Below are 24,007 nucleotides of genomic sequence, written 5' to 3' on the forward strand. Positions count from 1 at the left end.
TTTGGTGTTTCTGGCTTTGCTGCTGGGCCCAAGTGCCTTTTCCAGGCATGGTGCTGGTCTCCGTGGCTCCCAGAGGTGTCACTTTGTGACAAACCATGCGGTATTTCTCAGCCCTCCCACTTTGCCTTGGACCCTCATCCCCAAAGCCACCAGTGAGCAGAGAAGAGGCAGGACCCAGGTTCTTTTATTGCTTCAGGTCCAGGGGGCAAATGCCAGGGATGTCTTGCAGGGAGCGAAGCCTGGCTTGGCAGCAGCAAGGCTGGGGACAGTTGGCTGAGCAGGACCCACACCAGGGATGTTGATGGGTGGGATGTGAGGCGTGCTTGGGTCAGCAGGGCCGAGGCCAGGCATGCTGGTGGTGAGGACGGTGCTGGGGACGTCCAGGCAGGTGGCTGTGCTGGGTACCTGGGGCTCAGACGAAGAGCTTGTCGTGGCAGGGCTGGCAGTACATCTTGTCGCCGCACTCGCGGAAGGTGCCCTTGTGCAGCCGGCCCAGGCAGTAGGTGCAGACAAAGTGCTCGGGGTGGTACCTGCGCCCCGCGGCCGTGATGCAGCGCCCGGTGACGGGGCGGCTGCAGCCGTGGCAGATGGTGCCCTGCCGCTGGTGGAAGTGCAGCTCACAGTAGGGCCGCCCCTCCAGCTCGAAGAAGGACCCGCCGGTGAAGCCAGTCAGGCACTCCTGGGGGAAGGAGAGGGGAAGGCTGGCACGGCCCTGGGAACGCAGCCATTCCGTGCCTCCCCGCCGTCACTCACCGTGCACACGAAGCACTCGGTGTGCCAGACACCCTCCAAGGCCGACAGGTAGTTGTCCGTGACAGGGCGCTCGCAGCCCCGGCATTTGGGGGCAAACAGGGCCAGGAAGTCCTGGTGGCAGTACGGCTTCCTGTTGTGCTCCAGGAACCCTGTGGGGAGGAGATTGGGATGGGCACCCGCCTGGGGACGGCTCCTGCTGGGGGCAGTGGGACGTGGACACGGTGGTGCCCAGGACAGGAGGCAAAGGAGGAGACCGTGGGGAGCTGTCAGATGAGGCGGTAAGTGCAAGGGCAGGGGATACCTGGGATGGGGGCAGGACCCCCACACCTGTTCCTTGGGACATACCCTCCTCTCCGAACACCTTCCCACAGTGGGCACAGAAGAAGTGCTCGGGGTGCCAGGTCTGCTCCAGGGCCGTGAGGACTTTCTGCAGGAAAAGCTGAGGTGAGGGGGCTGGTGGTGGTGGGGGCTGGCAGGGGAGGGCAGGGGGGTCACTCACTCACTCACCTCACGGATGGGGCCGGCACAGTAGGCACAGCGCGGGGAGAAGGCCTGGTGATAATCCTCCTCACAGAACGCCTGCCCACCCTGCTCGAAGAAGGGCCCCTTGTCCAGCTCCTGCCCGCAGCGGGCGCAGGTGAAGTGCTCGGGGTGCCAGGTTTTGCCCAGGGCTGTGAGCACCTGTGGGGAGGAGGCACGGGGGCTGCGAGGGCGGCTCCGGGGGGATGCCCAGGGGTGCCGGGCTGGCGGCGGGGGCTCACCTTGCCAGCGATGGGCTTGCGGCAGGCGGCGCAGAGGCCGGCGGGCGCAGCCGTGATGCCCAGCTCCTGCAGGTCCCGGGTGAGGCTGCCCAGCATATCGTCCAGCAAGGACTCCGCGGGCACCCCAGCTCCCTGTCCTGTAGCTGCCAGCTGCCGGGAAGGAGGGTGGTGAGGGCTGGGTGAGGGCCAAGCCCCCCAACTGCCTGGCCCCGGGCTAAGGCTCACCTTGCTCTGCGTGTGGCCCAGGTCGGCCAGGAGCTCATCCAGCTGCCGGGCGGCCTCCGTCGGTGGGGGTGAGGGGAGCAGCAGCTTTGGGACTGGCACAGGGGTGCTGGACAGGGCAGAGAGGGGAGGTGCTGTGGTGTCCACCCCAAGGCCAGGACTGACCCCTCCACCCCTGCCAACACAGCCCTTTCCCACAGGCCACCGCACGGAACACTGCAGGGTACAATCTGTCCCAGGTGACCCTGGATGGCAGACCCCAGCAAGGAACGGACAGCCCCAGACGGCTTCGCCCTCCCACGGCCATTTTCACCTGTACACTGAATCCGAACCTTCTCCTGGAGGCGGAGCTCGAGGTGGCAGCGGCACCTGGAAGGACAAACCCTCGTGGCAGAGCCCTCAGGCTGCTCCCCTGGCAGCTTCCCCTGCCCAGCTCCAGCACCCCATCACGAGCTGAGGGCTCTCTGTGCCCAGGCATTACCTTCGGGGTACCATGCTGGGCATCCTGGCAGGAGCTTGATCCCTGTGGCACGCGGTCCTTGGAGGCCAGGCAGGAGCTCTGCTCCAGTTCTGCCAGCAAAGCATCTGCACCAAGACGCCCAGGTCAGGCCTCACAGCCACTAGCTGCCCACCCTGCGCTCTTGTACCACTCCCAAAGCCTCAGGAGCAAAAGGAGTGTCACAGCAGGTCCTGCTGGCCAGCTGCCAGTGCCCCGAGGGGCCCTGAGCACCCTCCCCGAGACCCCCATCCCAGTGCAGGACGTGCCCACCTTCCCAAAGAGCGGCGCAACGGCTCCTGCCCCCGTACACCATCCCTGGCCAGCAAAGAAACCTCTGCCAGTCCTCAGCTTGACCCAGCACAAGCCCTGGCAGGGAAAAGCTCACCCTGGGCCCATCCTGCATGCCCGGAGCACCACTTCCTCCAAGGAGGGGCGAGCGCTTTTCCTTTCTGCTTTTGCCTCTCTGCCTTGGCTGTCCCTCACACTGGGACACAGGGAGTGCTCCCAGCAGAGTGGCTGCTCCCCCAGGCCAGGCCAGGGATGGCTCCCAGCTCCCACTGGCTGCAGCGGGGATTGTGGCGCTGCCGCAGCCCATTTCCTGCTCTCAAGCTCGCTCCATTTTTGGCCAAGTGCTCGCTTGACCATCGGCCCCATTGGTCCCTTGGCACGGGGGAGGCACAGGAGGGAGCAGGGCTCCATGGCTGCCCCTCTGCAGCACCCCCTCCCAGTCCTGAGGCAGAGGAAGGAAAAGGCTCCCCGGAGGTGCCGAAAGCGTGACCCCAAGCCAGCCCTGGCTGCAGAACCAGCTCCGGAGAGGCCCAACTTACCCAAATCCTCCATCCTGCCTTGGCGTGGGGTCCCAGGGCCGGGGCAGCACCCCGAGGCGCTGAGACGGCAGTCGAGGCTGCGCCAGCTCTGTTCCGGTCTCGCCTCCGCCCCCCGCGCCGGGGTTTGTCACCCAGGGTTTCCTCTGTGGGCTGCGTGCCTCACACCACGTGTGACGGGCACAGCTGGGGCACGGGGACCCACCAACAGCCCAGGCTGGGGCTGCGGAGGGGAGAAACTGGCCAACAGGCTGCCCAAGGAGCTCCAGAAGCCAGGATGGGGGTGTTCTGCTGACCCAGGCCCTTTCTAGAAGCCACTGGCCACGTGTGACGAGGGATGGCATCCCTGTGCTGGCTGGAAATGGATTTGTGGCAGCGTGATGGAGCAGTGCCGTGACATTCCAGCAGAACCTTGCCTTTGGGGGATGCTTCTGGAGCCTCATCTTGGATTTCCAGGTAACAGCAAATCCTTTTTTGGCAGAGAAATCTCCTGGTGCTGCTTGGAGCAGGCAGTGGATGTGGGAACAGTTCCAAGGGACAGGGGGAATGTCAGTGCCAGAGGTGGGTGCACGCAGCTTGGCGAGTCCTTTGGGCTCATTTGGCTCTTTGGAGGAGGCAGCGCCTGGTGGGTGACCGATAACGCCTCTGTCACCTTGGCCACCAGCTCTGCCAAAGCTTCACCATGTCCTGGCTTGGCTCCTCTTTAGTCCAGCCAAAAAAACCTTGGGAGCAAAGGTTAAGAGCCACAGACTCCATCCTCTCTGTGGTGAGGGCACCAGCACCCGCACGGGTCGGGCTGGCACCGCCTTGGCCCCGCTCCCAGGCACTGCTGAGCCCCCAGGGCTGGGACAGGCCGGAGCCGAGCCCCTCAAGCTGCCACCCCAGGGGTCACCTCACTCCTGACACCGTTTTGTCGCCTGCTCACAGCAGGGACATCGAGCGCGGCCCCGCCTCAGGAAGAGCCCCGGGACACCATCCCGCGGTGTCCGGCTGCGCTGCAGGCCAGGAATGCGGAGAGCCACCCAAAGCCGCTGCTGGTGCCGGTCCTGGCAGCTGCTTCTCGTGTCAGGCGCTTCCCTTTCTGCGGCACACAACAGACCCTTCCTGCCTGAGGAAGGTTTTGGGCTATTTTTAGCTTTCTGGGTGATTTAGCGATGTGTGAGCCCGAGTACACAGGAGCGTCTGGAGCCGGAACTTGTTAATGTAAAACTTGTCCTTGCGGAACCCAGAGGCCAAAAGCTGAGCTGTGCCCTGCCCTGAGCTCTGCGCCCCTGTTTTAACAAGAACGACGGGAGCCCAGCCTGGCCTGCAGAGGGGAACTCACTCACGGCAATGATAGGGACAGGTTGGCACGGGCTGACAAAAAGCAGGACAGGAGGAGTCCCCGTGCAAGGATCCTGAGGTTTTCTTTAACTCTCATGCAAGGACATTCTCCTCCTTCCCGGTGTCTGGGTCAGGGGAACGCGGTTCTCCACAGTGAGGGGTTTATTAGCACGCTCTCGGGAACTGCCGGACGCACTTTTGTTTTCTAGGAACGTACCAGAGCCCGGGACTCGGAATGCAGAAGGAAGCACCGGGCGCTCGGAGCCCTCTCGCTGGTGGGAACCAGTTCGGCAAACAGGATTTTCCAGCTGAACGCTGCGGGCTCTTTGAACCCCTGTGATTTTTGCTGTCTCCCGAGGGAGGATGAGGAGCACCTTGTTCTGGGGAAGTGTTACCCTTTGTTCTCCTGCCCTCAAACGGTGCGTGACATCAGCCGAACCCTGCTCTCCACAGCACTCGCGCCCGCTCCCCTTCCCCAGCCCAGCCCCGGGCTCCCAGCCGGGTGTCACATCCCGCTGTGGCCAAGGCAAGGGTACAGTGCGCCGGCATCGCTCCTGGTCCAGGAGCACACCTCGACACCAGGGAAGGGGGCAGAGGGGTGACCGAGACAAAACCCGCTCCCGGCTGGTGCCTTCAGCGCCTGTGGGGGCGAAGTTTTGGGGCTCTGTGTGGGTTTAATGTGTTAGTGCAGTTCCTGCGGGAGAATCAGGCGCTGCCGGGGTTCTTTTGGAAAGGGACGCGGGCCTTGGCGACCAGGGGGGCGGGTGCCCCCGCACAGCCGCTCCCGGGGTTCCTGCCCAGGAGCCGTCCGGGGCGGAGACACAACCGGGAACGGGGAAGCGGCACGGCCTCAGCCCCGGCGGACTACAACTCCCGGCAGGCACCGCGCATGCGCGACAGCGGGGCGGAAGCGGGCGGAGCTCGGGCCGTGTGCCCCGCCCCCCCTGCGCCGGCCGCCATTTTGTCACCGACTTTCACCCGCCGCCCGACGGGGCGGTTTTTTTTCTTAAAGGAGAAGCGGCAGCCAAAAGCGGCCCCGCCGCCAGGCCCCGCCGGTACCGCGGGCGGCGCTGCAGCCCCGCGGCACGGAGCAGCCGCGTGGGGCGGGGCGGCAAACGGCTTCCCCTGCCGGGCCTCGCCCGAGGGGCAAAGGGGCCCGGGGGCAGGCGGAGGGGCGCAGGCAGCGGCGGCGGTAGGGAGCCCGGCGGCGCCGGGGACCGGGCGGCGGCCGCGCGGCGGACGGGCGGTCCGGGCGGCGGGGCCTGCGGGGCGGCGGCCGCGGGGGCCGCGCTCGAGTGGGCGCCGAGCGGGGCCGGCCGGGGGGGGAGCGGGAGCGCGAGCGCAGCGGCCGCGGCGGCGCCTGCGCGAGAGGCGGCGCGAGCCCGGGGCGCGCGCGGGAGCGGCGCGCTCATTGGCCGCTCGGCGGCGGGGGGGCGGGCCCCGCCCCGGCCCGGTCGCCCATTGGCCAGGCGGCGCGCGAGCGGCGGGGAAAGGCGTGAGCGCGGCGGGCGGGGGGAGTTGGGCCCGGGGGGCGGGGCCGTCCCCCGCGTCCCGCCTGCCGGTTGGTGGTCGCGGCCGGGGGGCGGGGCGCAGGGGCCGCGCGTGAAGGCGGGCGGCGGGCGCTGATTGGCCGCGGGCGGCGGGGGCGGGCGTGCCCGGCCGAGGGTGGAGCGCGGCCGTCCCGGCCCCGCCGCCGCCGCCGCCGCCGCCGCCGCCGCCGCCGCCCCGATGCCGGCGGGCACCGAGCAGCCGGGGGGCGCTGCCGCCGAGCCGCCGCCCGCCCCGGGACCGCCGCCCGCCGCAGACAGGCCGCCGGCTTCGGGCCGCCGCCGCCCGCCGCCACCGCCGCCCGCCGCCGATCAGGGGGAGGAGTCCAGCGGCAACCGGCTGCTGAGGGGCGGCCGGGAGCGCGGCCGCGCCGCTTCGGCCGCGGGGGGAGCCGCCGCCGCCGCCGCCGCCGCGTCCCGCCGCCGTAAGGCCGAGTATCCCCGGCGCCGGCGGAGCAGCCCCGGGGCGCGACCGGCCGCCGAGCAGCCCGCCGCCGAGACGCCGCCCGCGGCCAGGAAGGCCCCCCGGGCCGGGTGAGTCCCTGCAGCGCCGGGCTCCGCCCGTGCCTTCCGGGGGTCGCGGCCGCGCGGGGGGGGCTGCGGGCGGCTTCTGCCCGACCCGCGTCAGCGGGCCCAGACCCCGGGGCCGCCTCCCGCCTCGGGGTGCCCCGCGTCGCCGCCCCTTTGTTCCGGCCGGGCTGGGCCGGCCCCGACGGTCCCTTCCCAGGAAGGGCAGTGTCCCGGGAATCGCCGGCTGCGCAGCGCCCTCGGGCAGCGGCCGCTGTCCCGGTGCCCCGCGGCGCCGGCGCGGTCTGGCCCCGTCTGCCGGAGGTCTGGGTGAGGGAGGCGGTGGGATCCACCTTCCCGGGGGAGATGCTGCATTCGCTGCACCTTTGATCCTGAGCGGGACACCGGAGCCTTTGAAAGTGCCGCTCTTCTGCCCTGTTCTAAGCACAAAATCCCCCTGGGTCGGTCATAACTGTCCTGGGCCGGGCTGGGTCTTTGCTGCTGGATCTTTCTATAGTTCCCTTCAGCTTCCTGCGGCTGCAGTAACGCACCTTGGCATGAGGGGTTGAAAACAATGATCTGACAGAGAGGCATCGGGACTTTGGGGAGTTGGGGCTCGTCTCCGTGTCATTCAGTTCCTTGTGTCTGTCTCCATCCCAGAGAGTCTGGCTCTCACACTTGCTTTTGTGTTTTTTCAGGTGTGCAGATAAAGTCGCTGGTAAAGGTAAGAGCTGAATTACTCACTCCTCGTGCTGTGTTCCATCTAGAAAGTCCGGGCTGTCCCACGGGTTAGTCAGATCCTCCTTTTGGATCTTCCTTTTAAAGAATGATTTGGTGCTGAGTGATGTGCGGTTTCTTTCTGAGGTCTCTCTCAAGATTGTGGAACTGTGATAAGCTGCTGCTGCTGTTGGCACGTGCCCAACCTGCAAAATCTTACTGTCCCAAAAAGCACTCGGGCTGTTGGAGCGTGAGGCTGGGCTGCTCCGTGGTCTGACAGTTCTTGTTGCACAGCAGTCCCAAGTAGTTGGTGAATCCTGGGCTCACTTCTGTTCTGTGCTCAGCAATATAGGTGTAGACCCTAGAGAGACCTGGGGAAGTTGTGTGGAAATCGGCACATTCAGATATTCACACTTGTTCTTTTTTAGCTTTAGTGGATTACGGATTTTTTTACGCTGATGTCTTCAGGGGTGAAAGAGAAAATTATTCAGAACTGGGGGAGTGAGTAGGGTCTGAACATGAGAGCCCCGACTGTGGGGATCTGCGACCTGGAGCAGAACTTTTGTTTTCCAGTGCAAACTGTGAACTTTGTGCATCTGTATAACAACTTCTTGTTAAAAAAAAAAATACCAAAAAAACCCCCACAAACAACTAAAAAGAAAAAAAAAAAAAAAGAAAAAAAGAGGGCTTTGCTCCTTACGTGGTGATGACTTCTGAAACAGGTCCAAGCAAAGGGCTTTGTGTAGTGTTGTTTTTGATCTGGCACCAGAGAATTGTGGCAGAATGAAGCACTGAGGAAAGGAGGTCACACACCTGTGCAGATGAATTCCCTGTTCTGCTGGAGCTGTCCGGGTTTGTTTGCCAGCAGTTGTGTCTCGGAGGCTGCTGTTATTCTCATGTTTTGGTAACTCTTTAGCTTTCCTCCTACAAGTCTTTATTCCATCTGGGTGTGGAAATCCATCACAATTCCAGCTGGCAAGGTGTGTTTTTACAGACTGAAGCAGAATTAACTACTGTGTGTTGAGCCCAGCTCCTGTGCTTTTACCCCTCACTGTGTAAAGGGTGGGCAGTGTAATGTCAGAGCTTCAGCCTTTTACTTCAAAGCACAGTTGCTGAAGGGTGTAAAAAAGTTTACCTTCATATATGTGTAGAGTTAAGACTTCAGTGGTCATGATTGTTTTTTTGGTTTAAGCAGAAATATTTATTGGTAGTGGTAGAAAGTGGGCAGAATATTCCCATTTTTACCCCAGGAGGTGAAAGGTGTCAGTCTGAAATTCACAGGTTTGGGGGCTCTGCACTCGAGCCATTTTAGCCTCTAACTTGGGCTCTGAGAGTTTCAGCTGTGCTTGAAGGTGAGGGTGGAAAAAGCACTTGTTCAGCTTCTGGGGCTCTTTTTTTCCCCCCCGATTAGATTTGCAGCCGAAATGATGGGAGGAACAGTTGCGTGGAAATTGGCACAGGGAAGTGCTGACTTCTTCTGGGCCAGAGGAGATCGGGGTGGGGGGGTGTTTGTTTCTGGTTTGTTTTTCAGTCTGCAGAAGCACAGGAGTGGGGAAGCTGCACTCCTGTGTCTTGGCTGCACGCTGGATGGAGCCCTTGTGCACCTTGTGCTGGTTGGCGAGGACCTGGAAACGGGCCAGGAGCGTCCTCCTTGGACAGGTTGTGCAGGAGCTGGAGAGGAGCTTCTCCCTGCTCCTCCTGTTGGGCTTTAGCAGAAGTTTTTGAAGGAGCCAGAGCAGTGTAAGCAAGCAGCAGTTTTCCTTGCACAACAGGGCTTTTGGTAGCCAGGAGTCCCCTGTGCGCCTGGAAGGCACAATGCCGTTTGTCCTTTCACCTGGCTTGGAGCTGGGATAAGGTGCTGAGTGCTTCTGGTGAGGGCTTGGAATTGTGTGCTAGTGTTTCCTGAAATGGAATTGATTTTTTTGCACTGCAGTATTAGCCTTTACTATCAACTGCTAAATCCAGTTTGGAATATTCCCTGTACAGAGCCGTGGGATCAGGCTTCCCCAGCATCCCCTTGGGAGTTCTGGCTGTGCAGGTCTGGCGGGGAGATTACAGGGAGATGAGAGCCGAAGGTGCGTGTTGTGCCACAGCCCCAGTGTGACTGTCACCACAGTGGCGTGCACGGGGGCAGCTGCAGTGTCAGCCCCTGCTCCCTGGCTATTCCCTGCCGCCTGCTTAGTCATGCAGTGGCAGGATTTCCCAACGTGTGCCCACAGGAATACTGGATGCATAAGTAGAACGTTTAATCTCAGCTTACAAACGAATTTGTGTAGCTGCAGTCGCTGTGTAGCAGAATTCACGTCTGACTTCTCACAGCGCTCTGTATCCTTGTGGGAATCGTTTTCATTTTAGTCAGGAGAGTCACCTCCCTGGAAGCCTGTTCTCAAATCCAGGGGTTTGGCTAGGAAAACAGTCAGGCTCGGCAGATATAAAAGAAAACCAAAAAATTTTGAGACTCAGGTAGTACCAAATGGGTTTGTGCATAGAGGACTCACATTATACCTCAGTGTTTTATTCTTAATGCTTCGTGCTCCTTTTGGGAGTGATTGCTTTCCCTTAAGGCTTTGTCAGTGTTTGGAGAGAGAAATGTCATTACTTAAAACCAAGCCTTATAAAAATGCTCTGAATTTGAATAGCTCAGACTGCCCAAACCTTCCAAGGGTTTTCCTGTGTCCCAGCTGTACAGTTCTGCAGTGCTCTGGTGGGGAAGAGCCCTTTGGATGGAGCTTTGCACTTGGATTTTTTTCCTGAGTTTCATTTTTGTCCATGCCGTTATAACAGCAGGTGTTTGGTGCCTTATCTGCTGTGTGGTTGCTGCCTTAAATCTCAGAGGCGTGCGTATGTCGTGGTGCATTTATTTTCATAACAGCTTTTTAACTTAGCAATTAGTAGTTTATTTTCCTTTCACTTAATTGCACACAGGTCTTTTCTGAGATTGTCTGCAGGGTCAGTAAGATGCTTTCAAATGCCTTTTAAGTCAAAGTTCAGCTCTGTTGAAAAGCAGAGCAGTGCCCAGAGTCTTGTCTTTTGGTTGTCTAAACAAAGCCACAACTTCACTGCTAGTGTCCTTCCAGGTTTCCTTTTCTTGTCCCTTCTCCCAGGGACTGGTGTTTGCTGACAATTTTTAATCTTTTTGTGAAGGAAAAAGAGGCAAAAATTGATTCCAAATCTAGGACTTCCCGTATTTTGGGCAAAGCCTTGGTGATTGCTGATTCCAGCTGTTCCTGCAGCTGAACACTTGACAGAGAGAAGTTTCCTGGTGCAGCCCTGACTGCTTGGATAGGGACCATGTTGAGAGGGTCTAGAGTTGGAAGGTTTTTCAGCTCACAGCTCTGTATCACTCTGCGAGTTCTGCTGCAAAGTAAATACTTGATGCATCTCCGGGGGGGGGTTTGGGACGTACCTGGGTATTCTCAGCGCGTAAAAATGCCCTGAATCTGTTCGATAGCCGTGCTGAAGCAGAGGAAGTCGGAAGGAGACATCCTGGGAAAAGGCTTATCAAAGACCTTCACTTCAGAGGAAGGAAGCAGAGCTGCTGGGTGAGGGGTGTGCTCTGTCCAGGTGTGTTCTGAGGCAGGTCTGCTTCAGACCTGCGAGCCTGATTTTTACAGTGATGAGTAATCAGCTGAATGCGTGATCTCCCAAGGGAATACAGCTCTTCCAGAGCAGCAGCGTGTGCTATCCCTGGCAACATGGTAGTGGTTGAGGGGGGAGTTTCTAGAGGATGGTTTCAAGTGTCTTTGGGTTTGATTTAGCGTTCAAAAACCTGAGATGTTCACCATGAGGACTGAGAACATGGCAGCAGTCACACCTTGAGGTCTGCTAAAGAAAGCCAAGAAGGTGCAGTTCATGCTCTGGTGCTGAGGTTTATACGTGTAAGACATCAACTTGATGGTTTACAACAGAATGTTATGCCTCACATCTGGGATTCCAGTCAGACTTTTCCAGCCAAATGTTGCTTATTCCCACCCTGTTAATCGAGGATCAGACAGCGAGTAATGCAAAGCAAACTACATGCTAGGAGAAAAAGGATCGTTTGGCTCAGAAGGCTTGATGCAAAACTGGATGGTGCAGGTTGGGAGGGATCAGAGACGCTGTGGATGCCCTATCCCTGGAAGTGTTCCAGGGCAGGTTGGACAGGGCTTGGAGCAACCTGAACTAGTGGCAGGGGTTGGAATAAGGTGAGATTTAAGGTCCCTTCCAGCCCAAACCATTCTGTGATCATCCGTAACATTACAAAAGGCATTGAATTCCTGGAGGCCCAGTGTCACAGCAAGCACCAAAAAGTGAGATCGAATGAACTGTACTTGGGAATTTTAGTTTTTAAGGGATTGACTTGCTCACAAGACATTTCAGCCAGCTCTGTTATCTTGCCAAAGCATGTTTGGAGACCAGCCGTGAGCCAAAAGGAAACCACCTGTACAAGCTGTAAATAAGCGTGGAGACCTCAGGCTAAGAGCGTTGGTGATGCCTTTTGCTTTAGCGCAGCACCAGACACATCCGGCTCAGATCCCTCAGGGATGTTGCCAGGTGTACAACTCCAGTGAAGTATATGTTTGGGGGATTCTCTCAACATGACTTTTCACATGGCCTGACTTTGAAGCTGGCCTTTCATAAAGCACTTGCTGAGGTTTATGAGTGTCTCTTTTGTTGTGCTTAGAGCCAGCAAATCGTTGTCTTAGAAGCCTTTATCCGAGGGAAAATATAAGCAGCTTTTAAATAGTAGTGTCTTTCCTTAGAGGGAATGTGAGGAGAGTTTTAAGGGAAGGTTTTCTGAGGTAAGGGCCTGGGGAGTGTCCTGGCTCAGCAGAGAAGGCTGAGCAGGTTCCCACAGTGGGCAGGGGCCGCCGTGATTTAAGGTGTGATTTAATGACAGGATTTAGGCATTTTTTCTACTATGATGAAAGAGACTGCAACGGCTGTTTCAGCTCCCAAAGAAGAGAAGGAAGAGGAGGAAGTGTCCAGCGTGCTCAGCCATGGCTCTCCCGTGGGCACGGCCCGGCCCAGCCGGAGCTGGCGCAGCAGCCGGACGGCGGCCGCCGCTCGCCAGCGTGACTCCGAGAATTCCCGCGCCTCCAGATCCAAGGCGAGCTCCCTGCAGCTCGTCTGCAAGTCGGAGCCCAACGCCGACCAGCTGGAGTACGGTACGTGGCACGGAAGGCCCGGGCACGGCTGCGGGGTCACTCTGGGCGTGTGGCTGGTGCTGGCGTGGTGCTGCTTGTCACGGGTGCCTTCTGCCACCAGCACTCCCAGCTCTGAATGCCGACGGAGCCGTGAGACAGATGAGCTCACTGCAGCGAACACACTTTGAAACCTAATGGTGACTTTTCCTTTCAGTGGTCACAGAAGAGCATCAGTCTCCAGATGGAGTCAGGTAGGATACGTCATTTTGTGGTGTTTCTTCGGGCCTGAGTTGCTTGAAAATAAAACGTTTGTGTGAAACGTCCTGTGGGACCCACTGTAGCTCTGTCTCCTTTGGTCCCTGGCCTTTGCATTTCCAGCGTGCACTGCAGATGTCAGGAGATACTGTAGAGAAACGGATAGTAAGATTTGACCTGGGCATTCCACCTGCTAGCTGTGTTGCCGTGGGTGGGTGGCTTCAGGAGGGGACACTGCTCTGGCCTGTTTTGGTTGTCGCTGTGCTCCTTGGTCAGTGCAAGCTGTGCAACCTTTTCCCAGTCCTGTGGGATGGGGAAGTGCTGTGTAACAGTGTCCTTCCCATCCTGGGGCATGGTGCACAGGCATTCTTGCAGTAGTGGCCAAGCTGTTGCTGCCAAAGTCCTCTCTTCTCCTTTTCTCCCAGCAGCGATGATGATGAGATGCTCATCAGTGAGGAAGAAGTTCCCTTCAAAGATGATCCCAGAGATGAGACCTACAAGCCCCACCTAGAGAAGTATATTGGATTATGGATTTACTGGGGATTTAGACCAAAAAAAATAATGGGCATGTTACCTGAATTAGCTTAATATGCCCCAAAGCACCTGTGCTAGTTGATCTGGTTCTAAACATTGCCTGCATTGGCCAGAACTGTTCTTCTCTCTGGACTGAAGCCTTTAGAGCCTTGCTGGCTGCTGGGTGCTTCCTTAAGCCTGGTTCTTACTTCTGCTTGAAAGCGGCACTTGAAGAATAGACCTGAACTTGGGTCCAGTTTTTGTTTAAGTCTTTGTAAAAAGCAGGCAGTGGGAAGAGTATTGGAGTAATGTGTTGTATTTGTGTCTTTGCAGGGAAGCACCAAAGCAAAGGAGAAAAGCTAGCAAGGGGAAAGAGGAAAAAGAAAGGCAGAAAGAGATTAAAGTGGAAGTGAAAGAAGAGAACGAGTTTCAGGAGGATGAAGAACCACCAAGGAAGTGAGTAAACTCTGCAGATACACATGCCAGCGTGTGTGCTGTGTATTTTGCATTCTTGCTGGTGTACAACAGTGTTTAATTGTTGTTGGTTGCCCCCGCCTCCTCCTCCCCCTCTGGGCCTGAGAGCTGATGGGGCAGCACTGTTTATCCTGTGCCCTCACATCTTGCCTGTGTTCAGCCACAAAAATTCAGAGTTTAGCTTAAGTGGAGGGGTTTTTCATCATCCTGTGGTTAGTCAGCCTCCCTGGGTGTGACCACACAGTGGGAAATACTTCAGGGTGTCCTTACAGTGGGTTCTGTTGTGATGCCTGAAGTGCATCCCAAAAGCCAGTGTGAGAGGGCAGCGTTCCTGCTGTGTGCTGGGGGCAGACACTGGGATATCTTGTCACTGGAATACCTTGTGTGTGTGGTTAAGTGTCCTTTTTGTACATATGGGAGTACACCGGAGCTCAGGAAAATCGGCTGTTTTCCCCTTGCTTTTGAGAAGTAAAACAACAAACTTTTGCCACCCAGTCAGTCGCCAGTGGCTCGACACCTTCGGGTGTGCTGCCTCTGGAACTCACGGCTGAAGCATTCCTCCTGGCAACAGAGGGGGATTGGTTTATGTGACTGTGTCAAGGCCATTCTTTGGGGTAATGTGAGGGGGAAAAAAGGAAAAGGAGCTGGTTTCGTACCTCAGCTCCTCTCTGAGTGGTTGGAACAGCCCGGGCTCCCTCTGCTGACCTGCCGTGCACTGCTGGTGTAATTTCTCTTGCTGTTCCTGAGCTGCTGCTGATTGACAGTGGAGAGGAGTGAGGAGGCTGATATTTTGAGAATATTTTTGTCTGTTGGAGACTGCTTTCTGAGGCTTGAGGTTTTCGTTGTTTGAATCAGACACTACCTTTTTGTGTGTAATAAAACCTGTAGCTCCTCTGAGGGCTTGGCTTGAATGCTGAGTGTGTGTTCAGCGTGTTCCTGGCTGGCCATCAATACAGACGTCTCAGTAGAGTCTAGAAGATACTTCCATCAATCTGCTCCAAGTGTCTCTGCAGCAATGGGGTCAGGCAGGCCCAGCTGGGCAGAGCTGTGGCTTGGGAGGCTGCAGTTTACGTGTGAGCACAGGTCTGCTCAGACAGAGCCCAGATTTTTGTCTTGACAGGTACAGAAGCTGCTGTGGCTAAGTCAGAGGCCTGTAAAATAGCTGCTGGGTCATTAATCCCATTCTTCCTGATCAAGCAGATGAATGTTTTCCCACGGTGTGGAATGTTCCCCAACAGAGCAGAGGAAATAGGGTGCACTGTTGGTTCTAGACCGCGTTGGCAAAATTACACGTTTATGAAAAATGCATTAGGAAGCAGGAAGGATTGAGAGGGCAGACCACGTGAAGCATTTATTTCTCTGGAATTCTCTGTCCTCTGAATCTGTCTCCAGCTTGCACTCAGTTTTTTTTCTAGACCATGTAGTTAATGAGGCAATACAGCGTATACTTCAAAGTCTCTGCCCACTGCTAATGTAAAGAAGCTTCTCTCAGTCCTGTTTCTGTATCCCTGTTACAGGAGGGGAAGGAGGAGAAAGGATGACAAGAGCCCAAGGCTGCCCAAGAGAAGGTAAGTGATGCTCTCAGCCCAGTTCTGTTCTGCAGACTTGCTTCCCTTGTGTCCTGCATGCAGATGTGGTTTGTCCCAAAGCCATCTCTCTGCCTTAAAGGGAATAAAAACCAAAAATAGCAGCATGCCTTGTCTTCCCTCTTTTCCTTCCCCTGTGGATGTGGGTTTGATTCCTTCCAAGTGAACCAGCCCCCTCCCCACTTCTCAGTCGATCCCTCCTGTGGTATTGCCCAGCAGTAAGGTTTTGTGTCTCCTGAGGTTTTCCCAGCTCTAGGGAGAGCCCTCGAGTAGTGCCAGGACAGGAGGTGGCTCTTGGACAGCAGCTCTGTCACAGCCCAGGCAGGGGTTTTGGAGCAATAGTTCTCTGCTGTGCTTGCACTTGTTATTTGTGGCATCAGAGGCGTCAGCCCCTCACAGACACAGAGAATTGTGATTCTAAGTAGAATGTATATAGAACCTTTATCTATAGAATCACCTGATCATATAAGCAGCCAAGCACTCTGGCCCTCTCCTTGCTGATTTCCCAGGAAGAAGCCTCCGATCCAGTATGTCCGCTGTGAGATGGAAGGCTGCGGCACGGTCCTGGCTCACCCACGGTACCTGCAGGTTGGTGGAGGTGTTCACTTCCTCTGTGGCACGTGGGAGGGCAGGGAAGGGGTGCTTGGAACGGGCAGCTAAGCCTCCACTGGCACTCACACCCCTTCCTGACATCGTTGTTTTGGAAGACTTAATTGTGGCCAGTTGCGGCCGTGTGTGTGAGTGTCTGTCAGGTTGCAGGTCCACGTGTGTTTTATTTTCCAGTGGAGATCTAAACTTGAGTGAAGCTCAGCTGTTCACTCAGCCATGTACAGTCTGCAAACTTCCACTTTTTCTTTCCAGCATCACATAAAATATCAGCACTTATTGAAGAAAAAATACGTGTGTCCTCATCCCTCCTGCGGTCGGCTGTTCCGGCTCCAGAAGCAGCTCCTGCGGCATGCCAAACATCACACAGGTACAGGGGGGTGGGAAATAGACACAAACTCCTCTTCAGGTCAGTGAACAGACAGGGGGAAAAAGGGAAAAGCCTCTAGGACTTCTGGGGAGGGTGAAGCCAAGTCAGGTGGCATAGATTTGCAGCAGCAGGGTATTGCTGTCTTCTGGATTAACATCTTCTAAGGAAATGAAAGAGATAGACTACAGGGGTTTTAATTCTCCTTCTGGCAAACATCACTCAGGGGCTCTGTAGAGGAATAAACGTCTACAGATAAAGATTTATCCCAATTTACCAGTCTTTCAGTGTTGGTCAGCGTGGATAATTAGCTCTTAGCAGAGTCTTAATCATGCCTCGCCTCTCCAGATCAGCGGCTGCAGTGTGTCGTGGGACACCTCCTCCTTTGCTGTGCCTCCCAGAACTTGTAGTTCTGCTCCTTCTTGGGCAGCTTTACTGCACCACCTGAGCATTGGGAAAGGGAGCAGGTCTCTGGGAGAGCAGTGCTGCAACTGCTGCTGTCTTTCAGATCAAAGGGATTACATCTGCGAGTACTGCGCCCGGGCCTTCAAGAGCTCCCACAACTTGGCGGTGCACCGGATGATCCACACGGGCGAGAAGCCCTTGCAGTGAGTACCTCTGCCTGTGCCTCGCCCTCCTGCTCTGAGGGACCCCTGAAACTCCCGTTGCAGAGCCGCCCTGAAGTCAGGGCCGGAGCCTGTTCCTGGTGTCCCGGCTCTCTTTGAACGCACACTTGTGTCAGCTGCTCCTCGGGGCAGTGTCTTGGTGCAGATCTGGGGAACGTAAGCCCTCAGTAGGTAAAACCAGAGCAGGAGCTGCAGTGACATGAGCGAGCCCCTGCTGTTTTCCTGGGCTGCCACCTCGCTACTGCTGTCCCTATGAGCATGTGTGGACGTCCCTTTGTTGTGACCTCCTCGCTGTCCCCTCGCAGGTGCGAGATCTGCGGATTCACCTGCCGGCAGAAGGCTTCCCTCAACTGGCACATGAAGAAGCACGATGCAGACTCCTTCTACCAGTTCTCCTGCAATATTTGTGGCAAGAAATTCGAGAAGAAGGACAGCGTCGTGGCCCACAAAGCCAAGAGCCACCCCGAAGTGCTCATTGCTGAAGCACTGGCTGCCAACGCGGGTGCCCTGATCACCAGCACGGATATCCTGGGCACTAATCCCGAGGCCATCGTGCCGCCCACAGATGGCCAGGGCCTCCCGCTGCTCCCCGACCCCCTGGGCAGTGCTCCCCCAGCAGACTGCCTGCTGCTGAGCTCGGAGGGGATGCCAAAGCCCTACTGTGGCGGGGCAGAGCGCGTGAGCCTGGTGGCCGACGGCAAGCTCTTCGTGGGCAGCGGCAGCGGCGCGAACCCAGAGGGGCTGGTCATGAACACAGAGATGCTGGGAGCCAGCACAGAGGTGCTCATCGAAGATTCAGATTCCACTGGACCCTAGTGGCGGGGGAGCACCCGGGTGCTGGGACAGTTGGGACTCTGTATTTAAAAGGAAAAGGAAAGAAAAAAAAAGGAGGAGGCACTTACTGAAAGAGAGGAAAGTTAAACAAAACTTACAATACTAGTAAATAACTGAAGGGTCTGCTCCCCTCCAGCGTGGATCACAGCACATCCTCTTTCTCCCAACCACTTCTCTCTCTCCCACGGCCCCTTTGTGGAAAGGGGCACGTGCTGCCGTTGCCAGAGCAAGTTGGATTGAGCGGTGGATTTCTCCAAGGGAGGGGGCACTGCCGAAACCCTTCGCTCTACCCCAAAGCATTTGCCTTTCTGGCTCCTTGGCGTGGCCCCGCTGGCAAACAAAAAGGCATTGGACATGCTCCGGAGAAGTTCCTTAGGACTCCCTCTGCCCCCGGCCCCGACTTCTATGCACCGCTGCACTCTGGTCCTTGCAGTCTCCTCCTTCCTTGCCGGGGCTGGGAGTTTGGCACTTTAGCCCCTCGGCAGGGTGAGCTGTGAAGCAGCAGCGCACGTCCCGCTCCCACCGCGCTCCCCTGCTCCAGCCCTGGCAGGAAGTGGAGGGAGGGAACGCCCTGGCTCGTAGATCGTGTTTGCTCGGAGAGGCCCGGGGGCTACAGGAGCCCTGCGTGGGAGAGGCGAGGAGGAGCATCCCAGTTTGACGACAGTAATTTGCACTTTGAACATGCTTCGTTTTTGTGTTGTGGTAACAAGATTCCTTATTTATTGTTTAAAAAAGGGTCGGTATTTTTTAGTTCTGTTCTTAGGGGGCGGGGGTGGAAGGGGTTCAGGCTGTTTCCCAGTAGGCTCCAGTGCAGGGAGCTCCAGTGCCGGCGTGCCAGCAGCTGGGAGAGCCGAGGTGAAGGCAGCGCTCTGGAGTCAGATGTGTCTCGCAGCTCTTCCAGAGTAGAGGGAGAGCCCCTGGAGAAGAGCCTGTGTGCAGTGGGAGTCTCGGCAGCAGCGTGTTAGCAGGAGGATGAGGTGAGTGATGGGCTGTCCCTCCCTCCCTCCCAGCTCCGGGTGAGCTCCTCGCATTACATGCCCGTTTTGCCTCCAGCCTTTCGGGGAAGGACGTGTTTAGCCAGGAGCTTGTCCTTGTGACTCGGGACAGCCGAGCGCTGCTTGCTGCTGGGGGACGTGGCGCTCCTCATCCGACTCTGCCTCTCCTTTCCAGGTCTAGACAAAGATGCAGTTAAGCAGGGACTGGATATGGTTTTCTCAGGCTTGTTTATCCAAGGCAATAGATTGACAGGGGACTAAGGGGCTGTCAGCTTCTCTCCCCGCCCCCGTTTTGGGGGGGGGGGGGGGGTGTTGTGTAGCCATGTTCTGAAAGCTTCTCTCTTCTGCACAGACACCCCAGCTTTCCCTGAAACGTGGTGGGTCAGGCGTTGCCTGCTGGTGTAGTTAGGGCAGCTTTGAGCCCTTGGAAAAGTTTACATAGGATAAGATGTGTCTGCTATGGAGACTTGGATTTTTTTTTGCTCTTCTCTGAAACTTTGTGTGGAGATTCAGTGGCCTTGAATTCGTAGCGGTTTTGGAAGAGGTGAAGAATAACCTGGCTTTTTTCGTTTGCTTGTTTTTTGGTTGGGTTTCTGGGGTTGGGAGCAGGGCTGAAGTATCTTGTCTGAGCACAAGATCAGCTGAGTTGGTCTGTAGCACACAGCAGCTTGTTGAAGTCGGGTACCTGGGGTCTGGAAAACCGCAATAAAAACGCGGAATTTAACTGGATTAACAGGAAACTGACTCTGAACACCCACTCTGTCCCCTGTGATGCCTGGAAATCCAGCTGTGGCCCAAACATGACGGCTTTCCTTGGGCCGTTTGTCCTGGTTTGCCCCCTCCCTCCTCCCCTTCCCCCTTACACTGATACCTTTGTCAGAGCAAGTTGAAGCACTTCCTGGTGTTGGGGCGGATCGAGGCTGAGCAGTTGCGTGTCCTGTGCCTTGTGGCAGCAGCCTGGCTGGGGTGAGGGCCCAGCAGCACACCTGGTGGCAGCTCCGCGTTGGAATGGTGTTAAGCTTCCTTCAGTTGGGATGATCCAGCGTCTCGCTTGGATTGCTTTACTGTGGTTTCCAGCAGGAAACGTTCTGGGTGGCAGCTGGTCCCCTCCCCCTGCAGACTGGAGAGGGGCAGCTAGACTAGAGGCCAGCAGTTCAGTTCAGTGCGGGGCTTCTCTCTGGGGACACTTGCCGGCCCTCGGGGCTGCTGGAGCTGCGTCTCTGCTGGGCCCTGTGCCCGGGGGAGGTGCGGGGTGGGCAGAGCCTTGCGCAGGACACTAAAGGAGGGCTCGGGGGTTGGTTGGTCGAGGGATGGCACTAAAACGCCTTTGGGCCAAGGGCTTGCTGACCTCTGGTGACCCAGCATTTGGCACTGGGCTCGGGGCTGGGGGAGGCTGCCTCATCCCACATCCGCCCCAGCGGAGCAGGGTTTGCCCCCGGCTGCACTTCTGGGATGCAAAATCAAACATTTCCTTTGCTTCCCGGCCTGGACACCTCTGATCCTTTTCGCTCCCCCCCCCCCCACCCTTCCATGACACCTCTTGTAGCTGTCCCTTTTCTTTTTCTGGCCATGGCCAGGTGCCTGTCTGTCCTCTAACCACAGCCTGCTCGCCCCTGGTGCAGGAGAGATGTGTAGCTCCCTTCCCATGCCCCTCTGAAGCTCTAAAACTGACACAGCCCTCCTGCAGCTCCTCCTCCCCTCGATGTCTCTCCTTCACTCGCATGCAGTTTGCTTCAATAAATTATTGTAGTAGTTTGCAATAAACTTTTTTGTATTTTTTTCCCCTGTATTTATTTTTTTTTCTCCTCCCTGGGAGGGATCGGAGGGGGCATGGGGCCCTTTGGCACGGGCAGCACTTCGGGGACCCTGGGCCACCGGGCTGGGACTGGGGGCTACTGTGGCCAGGGGCTCCCCAAGCTCAGCAGCTTCTGCAGTAGCCACGGGGTGGCAGGGAGGCTGCTGGGTGTATGGGGACCCCCCAGCCCTGGGACCCCCAGCCAGGCACACTGTGGAATTCATGGGAAGCTGCTTTTCAACTCCTGGGGTTTTTTTCCCTCTTGCTCTGGGTAATGCATAACCAAAATAAAACATACTGAGGAAAAACCAACCCAGCCCGAAGGACTGTTTTTGTCTTGGTGCGTGCAGCTCACCTGTGGGGTGGCCGGTGTTGTCCTGGGGTGGTTGGGACATCTTCCCCTATCTGCAGCCCCTCTTTAGGGCAGGACCCCTCTGGGAGAGCGGGGTTAGAAGTGACAGATCGTTTTGCCAGGGGTTTGGTTTGCAGTTTGGCCTGGGGCTGCTGTGCCATGTCCAGCCTGGGGGCTGCCCTCGAGCACTGCTCGCCCGCTCAGGCCCCAGCCGGCTGCCAGGGCTGAGGTGTTGAGCAATGTCCGGGCTTTGCTCACCTCTTCCCGGCAGTGGGTTCCCGAGCTCTGGAATGAGTCGAGGGATTAGTGTGCTGCTAATCTCACTGTGTGGCTGGGAGGGAGGAGTGGGTCAGCCGGGGCTGGGAGCCTGTTGCTGCCGAGCCAGACGCTTCTGGGCAAGGCACTTGGAGTAGCGATGCGTGGGGGAATTAGGGAAATAATCTGTCGCTGTTGATCCCAGAGGCGGGAATTTGCAGCGCGGTGCCAAGCCCCAGGCACGGAAGAGGGGGAGAGCCAGGCCAGCGGACGTGTGAGCGGAGCTCCCGGCTGGAATGCACCAGCTCAGCAAGGAAGGGATTGTCCTCGCCGGGCCGGGCGGGTGCTGCGCCCGGAGCCTGGTGGCCGTGACAGCTGCCCGGACCATGGCGGCCGCAGACAGCCCCTCCACTGCCCTCCGGCGCCGCGACCTCTGCAGCCGTGGCATCCGCCTGGCCGGGAAGATGCGCGCGGACGTCGTCGACCTCCTGGACACCTACGTGAGTTTGCCCCGATCCTTCCCAGCCGCGAGGCTGGGAGCACTGGTGGGACCTGGGCAGCGGCAGGACTCTGACCCCTGGCAGGGATGGGGCACGGAGTGCTGCTGGATCGGGGCCTGCCGACGCACCTGGGCGAGACTCGGACAGCTTGCACTGCCCCGACACCTGCAGGGCTCAGGGCTGCGGCTCCTGCCTCCGCTGATCCCCGGCGGGTCTCACCCTGCAGGTGGAGCAGCAGGGCTTGGACGCCTCGGCCACCGTGGCGGCGCTGGAGGGGGTGCCGCTGGCGGCGGTGGAGCGCTGGGACGAGCAGACGGGCACGCAGCGGCTGCTGGAGAACCTGGCGGCCTACCGCGCCTTCCGCGCCCTGCTGGCCCAGATGCTGGAGGAGCAGCGGGAGCAGCTGGGTGAGGCCGACGCGGGCCTGGGCCGGGCACTGGCAGCCGTCCTGCTCCAGGTCTCGGCCTTCGCCTACCACCTCGAGGAGCTGCTGCGGCTGGAGAGCCGCGGGATCCCCGGCGAGGAGGGGGACGGGCCGCCGCCCCCGCCGCGCCTCAGCCTCTTCGAGCAGAAGCTGCGGGGCCTGGGCGTGCTGCGGGAGCTGGCCCAGTGGGCCGTGAGGTCTGCGCGGGACCTGCGGCAGCTCGCCAAGCCCAGCCCGGCCACCGGCACGGCCACCGGCCTGGCCGAGAGCCCCTGAAGGCGAGCACGGAGCGGGGGGTCTTGGGTGCCGCTGGGGCTCCTTGCCCACCCTCTCAGAGGGCAGCTGACAGCGAAGGAGGGGGACGGGGAGGGGAGGGGCCGTGTCATTAATCCCCGTGCTTTTAGTGCTGCTCCCTGTGGGGAAACTGAGGCACAGGCCGCAGTCTACCCTGGAGGGAGCGGGGATCCTCAAGGGGTCCTTGGGCTTTTCCTGCTGGGCGGTTGGATTATTCCCCGGGAAGCAGCTTTGCTGCTCGCCCCAAAGCCTGGATGCCGTGACCAGCAGCGCTGCCCTTGTCTTGGGAATTTGGACGCTTCCTATGGCAGGCGGAAGCTGCCTTTGGGGCTCTTGCAGATGCAGGGCAGGAGCGAAGGGACAGAAAAGCATCACCCGGTGAAAGGAGTCTTGAGACCTGCCCCCCACCTGCAAGGCACAAGGCTTGGCCTCCTGCACGTGGACTCTTTCCTTCTGCCCATCTTGTGTTGGCTGCTCATTGAATTTCTGCTCTAACTGCTTGGGGGCTTTTTGGGGAGGGGGGGAAGCAGGGATGCGGTCAGGAGGGGAACTCTTAACTCTTGGACACGATAATGGAGGGGATCTTTTAACTGAAAGGGGATCTTTTAGCTGTGATTCAGAAGCCCCTCTGCAAGGAGGTTGGTGCCTACAGGGGTTATTTTAGGACTGGGAACGGCATGGGAGAATCTAACAGCCCCAACCACATTGCTCACTCTGTGGAGTGCTGGGACTGGTTTCACAGCTTCCTGGGCCACGATTCTCCTGCCGACTGGATGTGATGGCTGCTGGCTGCCGAGTGAATAAAAGGGCTGGGAGATCTACCAGGGTGATGTACTTCTTGGGGGGAGGCGGGGCAGCCAGCCTCACCAGAGGGTCTGGGCTGCCCAGTTCCCACTCCAGGGAAGGGTCTGTCCCAGTGGGGTGAGAGGTTTGGGGGGATGTGACCCACCGGGAGGCCATGGGGAAGATGAAGGAGCTGGGGATGAAGGAGATGGTGGGAGGACGTGGCGGGGGTCACAGGGGCTGTGCCCTGCCCTGGTGTGGCCCTGCCTTCCTCCCTGGGCTGTGAGAGGACAGACAGCATGGAGGGAGACAGGGGCCACGGAGTGGGGAGGAGGCGGGAGACATGCCCGGCTGGCCCCGCACAAAGCGGCTTTGTGGCGGCGGGTGCGGACAGCACCGGGCACAGCGCCTGCCCCAGCACCAGCAGCGTCTGCACAGGCACAGGGGCCCTGGGAGCACAAAGAGCAGCCCGGGGCAGAGCCCTCAGTGCCATCCTGCCCATCCCACTGGCCACATCGGGGCACACAGGGCCGCAGGGCTGGGGCAAGGGGGGTTTGATGGGGTCTGTTGTTTTATGGGTGATGCCTGAGAGGAAGAACATACACCTTCTTCATTGCCACTCACTGCCTGCCCTCAGCTTGGCAGCTCAGACTGGATTATTTCAATCTTTATGCTTCCCTGCGCTCAGGAATAACAATTTATGGCCATTATTTTTTTTCAGGATTAGTCAAAGCAAGTCCCTTTTCTGACAAGTGTTTTTCTTGCCTGCTGCTGTATGCTTGAAGCCACCTTGCTCTTCTCCCCTTGCACCCTCCAGCTCAGCAGTGGCTGGGTGCTCGCACCCTCCTCACCTTCCTGCGGGGGGGCACGGACATCTGGAGGGTGTCCTTGAACCTCAGCACCCGACCAGGTGGGAACAGACTCCTTTTCTCCAGCGGCACAGGCCGGGTACGAGGTGACCTTCAGGTCCCTGGGAGCCGGCCAGGGCTGCAACTCGATCCTCCCACATCAGCTGCTGGCAGAGAGCTGAGCTCGGTGCTGCACTTGCACTCCAGGATGGAAGCAGCAA

At 58.3% G+C, this 24,007-nt stretch overlaps 3 protein-coding genes across 5 annotated transcripts; 2 read left to right on the forward strand and 1 right to left on the reverse strand.

Moving 5' to 3' along the window:
• Positions 1–166: 166 nt before the first annotated feature.
• LPXN (leupaxin) lies at positions 167–3,502 on the reverse strand. 2 transcript variants are annotated; one of them, XM_048306725.1, is made up of 9 exons: positions 3,063–3,502; positions 2,218–2,321; positions 2,069–2,105; positions 1,740–1,845; positions 1,515–1,664; positions 1,261–1,434; positions 1,099–1,180; positions 754–902; positions 167–679 (listed from the first exon to the last, which is right to left on the reverse strand). In XM_048306725.1, the coding sequence occupies exons 1-9, from the start codon at positions 3,500–3,502 to the stop codon at positions 413–415; spliced, it is 1,509 nt and encodes a 502-aa protein (XP_048162682.1). In that variant the 3' UTR covers positions 167–412. The 2 variants fall into 2 exon arrangements, with proteins under 2 accessions (XP_048162682.1, XP_048162683.1); XM_048306726.1 differs by having other exon boundaries at positions 2,050–2,105; positions 3,063–3,163.
• Positions 3,503–4,721: 1,219 nt separating this feature from the next.
• ZFP91 (ZFP91 zinc finger protein, atypical E3 ubiquitin ligase) lies at positions 4,722–20,315 on the forward strand. Of its 2 annotated transcripts, none has more exons than XM_048306738.1 (11): positions 4,722–4,801; positions 7,135–7,160; positions 12,085–12,300; positions 12,494–12,530; positions 12,960–13,049; positions 13,381–13,503; positions 15,039–15,089; positions 15,617–15,695; positions 15,969–16,083; positions 16,589–16,688; positions 17,012–20,315. In XM_048306738.1, exons 1-11 carry the CDS (start codon positions 4,746–4,748, stop codon positions 17,520–17,522), a joined length of 1,404 nt encoding a protein of 467 aa, XP_048162695.1. In that variant the 5' UTR covers positions 4,722–4,745; the 3' UTR covers positions 17,523–20,315. The 2 variants fall into 2 exon arrangements, with proteins under 2 accessions (XP_048162695.1, XP_048162696.1); XM_048306739.1 differs by having other exon boundaries at positions 12,963–13,049.
• Positions 18,428–22,976, forward strand: CNTF (ciliary neurotrophic factor). The gene is made up of 3 exons (XM_048306833.1): positions 18,428–18,517; positions 21,143–21,437; positions 21,664–22,976. Exons 2-3 carry the CDS (start codon positions 21,234–21,236, stop codon positions 22,135–22,137), a joined length of 678 nt encoding a protein of 225 aa, XP_048162790.1. The 5' UTR covers positions 18,428–18,517; positions 21,143–21,233; the 3' UTR covers positions 22,138–22,976.
• The last annotated feature ends 1,031 nt before the right edge of the window (positions 22,977–24,007 follow it).

The sequence above is a fragment of the Corvus hawaiiensis genome, chromosome 6 (genome assembly GCF_020740725.1).
Source record: "Corvus hawaiiensis isolate bCorHaw1 chromosome 6, bCorHaw1.pri.cur, whole genome shotgun sequence".
Classification (NCBI taxonomy): Eukaryota; Metazoa; Chordata; class Aves; order Passeriformes; family Corvidae; genus Corvus; species Corvus hawaiiensis.